The sequence below is a fragment of the Echinops telfairi genome, unplaced genomic scaffold, assembly GCF_000313985.2.
Source record: "Echinops telfairi isolate 266 unplaced genomic scaffold, ASM31398v2 ScPeMD7_3;HRSCAF=10, whole genome shotgun sequence".
Lineage (NCBI taxonomy): Eukaryota > Metazoa > Chordata > Mammalia > Afrosoricida > Tenrecidae > Echinops > Echinops telfairi.
The window spans coordinates 28,496,005-28,502,004 of record NW_022103899.1 but is presented as its reverse complement, the minus strand read 5'-3'; the positions used below and the strand labels follow the sequence as shown (position 1 = coordinate 28,502,004).

Genomic DNA, 6,000 nt, shown 5'->3' with positions numbered 1-6,000 from the left:
AGAATGATGAGGGCAATGAATGTACAAATGTGCTTTACACAATTGATGTATGTATGGATTGTGATAAGAATTGTATGAGCCCCTACTAAAACGATTAAAAAAAAAAAAACTAGAGAGAAAGCGAGAGAGCTGAACTAAATATACAATTAGTTGTGTACTTAATTTACATTCTGAAGTGAGATTCTTATTTCATTGAGGAAAACTAAATAACCAGTGTGTGAAACAGAATTGCTCCACATTACATTAGTTCTACTGAAAGTATGATTGACAACTAATATAAATGCCCATTTATCTTTAATGAAGAACTTACATTGGGGTAATACTCCATCACAAGCAAATATTCCATGCGCCCATCAGCAGTTACTCTCTCGTCTCCAACTATAAAGCGAGCAATGTTGTCATGTTCCATCAAAGGCACTCTGTAAATGTTCTTCTCATTAATAAAATTCTGACGATTTGCAAAGGAAAACACTTTTACAGCAACTGGACGTTCATCCAAGGAACCTTTATACACTGCTCCATATCGACCACGGCCAATCAGCTGCAAGAAAATGTTTTGAAGAAAGTAAGGCACCAATTCAGATCACAGTTGAACAATCAAGTTTACTAAACAACAACAAAAAACCAATCCATTTGGTAGACCACAGCTCTCTGTCCCATAGTTCAAAGTTCTCCATTATTAAAAGTCCACTGAAATCCACTAGCATGACTGAGCAAGCTCTTACCAGATCCAGCTCTCTCACAGAAAACAGATATAAACTATAAACAATTATATACAAATTCTAAAAAGCACTGGAGAAAGAACATAAGTATTTATCTCTGTGAGCCTGAGAGGAGGCTGAAGTCAGTGTAATGCAGAGAAACAAAAGTATCAATAGGAAATCCATAGGTCTTTCTGGCCTAAGGAACCAGAGGACAGAGCTGGAAGTGAAAGGATAATCTAGGAAAGGAGAAAGCCAGACAGAGGAAACAGTGAATGCATGGGACAGAGTCCAGCTAACGATCTAATACTGCACTGAGACTTGAGTTTCATGCAACACCCTTCAGAGGAAAATAAAGGTATCCATAACATAACATAACATTCACAATGTCCAGGATATACTCCAGAATTACTCATTCCACACCAACCAACAAAATGAAACTCATTCTGGTTTTCTGAAAATTTCTCTTGCTTTTTATTGAAACTGGTTTTGTATTTGCCATAAACTATTTTAGCAATTTTTCTAACAGAATGTATTTTAAATATATAGTCAAATTTATCATATTTTATAACTAATAGTCACTGGCTTGGGGATCACAGATAGAACCATTTCTAATAAATGTCATGATCATGAAAGAGGTGGCTCTAATGCTAATAAATTTCATGATCACAAATAGGGGAATGCTCTTATCATGCTGTGAGGACCTTGTTTATGGTCTCTTGTAGGGGAAAAAGGGTAACTTATTAATATGTGACTTTCTTAAAATAAGGTTTTGGCTTACACTTTTCACTACATTCCTATTTAACCTAATTTCTGGCATATTAACAAATGAAACTTAACCCCTAAGGAATATGGACTATTAATAAGAACTTGTTGCTGTTGAATCTGTTCTAATGCAAACCTGCAGGACAGAGTAGAATCACCCCCACAGGGTTTTCAAGGCTACAATCCTTACATAAACAGAATGTTATATCTTTCACCCATAAAGTTGCTGATGGATTAAAATAGCTGACCTTTTTAATTAATAGCTGAGCATTTAAGCACTGTGCAACCAGTACTCCCTTTAACATGTATTTATTTACATGTAATATTTACATGTATTTATAAGATATATTTATTACCAGGAGCCCTGGTGGTATAGTGATTATGAGTTAAGACTGTGAGCTGCATGGGCAGCAGTTCAAAACCACCAGCAGCTCCATGGAAGCAAAGCTGGGCTTTCGAATGCAGAAAAGAGTCACAGTCTCAGAAACCCACGGGGGTCACTCGGAGTCACCACTGACTTGATGGCAGTTAGTCTGGTTTTGTTTTTTTAAATAAAATCTGTAATATATGCACAACAACGAAGATTTGTTTGGTACACACTATAAATTCTTTGTCTAGCAGAATCTTTGTCTTCTCAGAATCTCACAATTTTATTTACATACTTAAAAGTCACCTACTTCAGTAAGCCCTTTTCTGACAGTTTTCTATGATTTTAACATCCTCTTCATAGCTTTCTCTCAATATTTTTCTTCATAGTATTTACTACTACTTGAAATTATATATTCACTTATTTACTTGTGTGTAGACTTTCCTCAACTAGAATGTAAGCCCTAAGAAGAATACCTATATTTTGTTCCTATACTCCCTGAATCTTGACAAGGACATGGTAAAAAAAAAATTTAAAAGCTCAGTAAATGGCTGTTAAATAAAAGAATGAATTAATTAATTAGTGGATACAGTTACTGTGCCACAGTGGAGTAGTAGCAAATGTTCATAATCTAGTAGCAAGCTTACCTCTAACAGTTTCAGATTATCTAGGTCCAGAGAAGGCTCTGAGGCTGCTGCCTCCATCATGTCCATGCTGTGAAGACCTTGTTTACGGTCTCCTATAGGAAAAAAATAAGATTACTAAGATGTGACTTTTTTTCCTTACTTTCATTGGGGGGCTCTTACATCTCTTATCACAATCCATACATTCATTCAGCGTGTCAAGCACATTTGCCAAATGTGACTTTCTGAAAATGAAGATTTGGTTTATACTTTTCATACATTTCAATATAAAAAATGACAGAACAGCTGCAACATTTATGCCTAATAGTAATGAGAGTAAACGTATCTACTAAAGTTAGGGATCACCTACACGTAAAGATGAATGATAAATAGCTTGAAAGCTGAATTCTGGGAGATGATTCCAAAACAGACACAGTTTGAACTTTAAAACCTTAAGTATTACAGAGGTTTTACTAAAATTAGTAAAACAAATGAATACTGATTTCCTACAATGCCTCTCAAATCTAATGTTTATTAAAATCTACTTAATATTATATGATAATAAATTATTACTGTCATTTCTTGAAGACATGAAGATGATACTGTGATGATTTACTATTTAAGTGCCTACGTTTCAGAGATAATACTAAAGGATAGCTACATGGATAGGATATTTTGATAACTGTGGTTTGCTTCAAAATGGACCATGGCAAGCCGAGAGTGAAGAGGAAATACAGATGATGCAATACTGTCCGTATGTGGCAACTGTTATATTAGTGATAGGTATTTTGTAAAGTTTGAAACTTTTTCTTAAATATTGGTGGGCGGGGGCGTTGGAGAGAAGAATGGGAACTACTGTGGCACATAGGTTTTAAAAAGAAAAAAAAAATCTACCTAATCCACACACCAAAAAACTTATTATAAAACACATACATATTCTGATGAAAAGGCATGTTAATTAAACAGTAAGAACAGAAAAATGAGATTTTTACCTGTTAGCATCCTGTATCCAAAGCATAAGGCAACTATCAATACAGCTAGTGCAGAAACTGATGCCAAAGCAATGATTATTGTCTCATCTCGATTAAAGGAATGAGGTGGACCTAAAAACAAAGGAAATGATGGTCATCCTTTCATGTTTTTTGTTAATACTAAATGCTGACATACTACACTATAGAAACAATGGACTGCTATGGTAAGATCAGCAGTGTTTCTGCATCAAAAGAAAGAAAACAATGATGTGTGTTAATTACACATAATCTATTGTTAAAATAACACAAACAATCTTACATAGATTTAGGACAGTGCAACTGAAATATCCAGTATATCATGAAAGCCCTGGCAGAATACTACAGGTGGCTCTGTATCACTTGCTCAAGGATATTATGCCAAATTATTTTACTTTTTTGAGCTCCAATTTCCTCTTCTGTAAAAATAGCACTTGCTACCTCACAAGTCTGCTGTGAAGTTTAGATGGGAAAATGTGAAGTGCTCACTACATTATCTAGTACACAGTGTTTATATAACAAATGGTAATTTATCAATATTAATATCAATAATGAAAATAACATGGATTTGCAAACAGCTAAATAGACAGTTGACTTGAAAATTCCCTCACATACTATATGACCTGAGGAAAATGTATTCACCTATCTGAATCTCATTTTCCTCAATTTCAGAATGGAAACCAACATATATAAATCACAGGGCTATTATGCTCTTGTAAAATATTCTCTTTGCTAGTTCCATCCTGTGGGTCAGATCATATTTAGAGTAATACCATTTATGATGATGTCCACAAGCTAGCACATTCAGAAAGGGTCAAGTAGAACAGTAAAGGTCTGAGAACTCTGAAATGTGATGGGTACAATGTGGAAAAGGAGAAAACATGAAAGGATATAACTATCTTCATGTAGGAAAATGGACTAGTTTTGAGTAGCTAAAGAAAACAACTAGATTCAATTAGCATGTTAGATGGCAGCTGTCTCCAGCTGAACACCAGGAAACCTAGTCCACAGAGCTGTCCAAAATGGCCTGAAGTGCCCTAGAAAGAACTGTCGTTCTTTTCTACTAGATAGTGTTTGATGCTACTGCCCTAGAGTGGGCTTGATAACTAAAGATGTGGCTACCTACTCATTCAGGACCTCTGGTGGTAGTGGTGATGAGTTGGGCTGCTAACTGCAAGGTCAATAGCTCAAACCACCAGTCGCTCTGTGGGCGAAAGATAAGGCTGTCTACTACTCCAGTACTGAGTCACAGTCTCAGAAACCCAGAGGGGATTCCTATCCTGTCGAACAGGGTCTCTGTGAGTTGGCATTAACTCGATGTCAGTGAGTCTTTTGAGAATCATTCTTTATATTGAAGAAAAATCAAACATTATTATTTTGAAACTTTCTTCCTTAATACTTTCTTGCGATTATGGGTTGTACTCAAACTAAAAAACCTTTATTGTTATCTGGTGCTATTATTGAGTCTTTACAAGTCTTTATAGCAAAGTTAAAAAGCTCAAGGGTAAAGAGTTACTCAGATGGGAATTCCCACTCAATCGAAACACTAACAGCAAGCCAAAAACCCTACAAGTGTGTGTGTGTGTGTGTGTGTGTGTGTGTATGGTAATTAAGATCTGAAGGGAGAAATACACACATACTTACACACCCACCCAACAGATTAGAAATATGATGAACATTTTAAAGAAGCGAAAAAGAACCCTATCATGCATGCAAATGGGGATGGGGGGTGGCAGGGAGAGAATGCTGAACACATAACAAAATGCTAAAGGTTGAAAATAGGTTGGCATGCCAGCTAAAAATATCTAGGGCCTCTAAATAGAAAGAGGAGTTAGAAGTGATTGTCAACTTCTAAAGAATTCCCTTCCATAGGCCTTCATCAAGTACTCACAAGTTAAAAAAAAAAAAATGGTAACCGAACAAGAGAAATGAGAGAATCCCCTGAGGCACCAGCACTTAGAGTCTGACTAAGTCTGAGGACAGGGTAAAAAAACTGAAGCAAATCCACTAGGGATTCAAGGCCATCCTGTAGCTGGGGAAAGAACAGAAACATGGAAGGAGATCTTCTTCGAAATGCTGAGGCTGAGAGAAGGTATGAGAACTGTGAGAAATCCTCCAGGTACTCATATCGCAAACACTGGTTCATTCTGCCCTCAAGTCGTTCAAAACCTGCCTTATGGGGTCACTTTGAATACATAAAAACCAACTATCAACAAGAGAACGGAAAAATAAATTGTGATATGTCCATTCAATGCAATAGTACATAGCAACAGAAGTGATTTACACTTATTACATTTTAAAATATTCTAACAAAAAACTATAGCTTCACAAAACATAAGTCTTAAATACATATTATTCTAAAGCAGAAAAACAAAATAATATGCTAGGATTTAATATAACTAAAGTTCAAAATATGAAAAAATAAACTGTATTAAGCTCTTTGGATATAGTATATGAGTATAAAACAAAATAGATAAACTATAAGTAAAAGCAAGAAATTGATTACCCCCTAAGAGAGAGAATAATGGTATACTTAA

General features: G+C 35.5%; 1 protein-coding gene across 1 annotated transcript in view; it reads right to left on the bottom strand.

Moving 5' to 3' along the window:
- BMPR2 (bone morphogenetic protein receptor type 2) overlaps positions 1-6,000 on the bottom strand; it is a 96,200-nt gene that overhangs the window by 43,698 nt on the left and 46,502 nt on the right. Inside the window, exons 4-6 of the mRNA XM_004701754.2 lie at positions 3,449-3,559; positions 2,481-2,572; positions 311-541 (exon numbers count right to left, since the gene is read on the bottom strand). Of these exons, the coding sequence (XP_004701811.1) occupies positions 311-541; positions 2,481-2,572; positions 3,449-3,559 (434 nt within the window). The remainder of the gene's footprint in view (positions 1-310; positions 542-2,480; positions 2,573-3,448; positions 3,560-6,000) is intronic.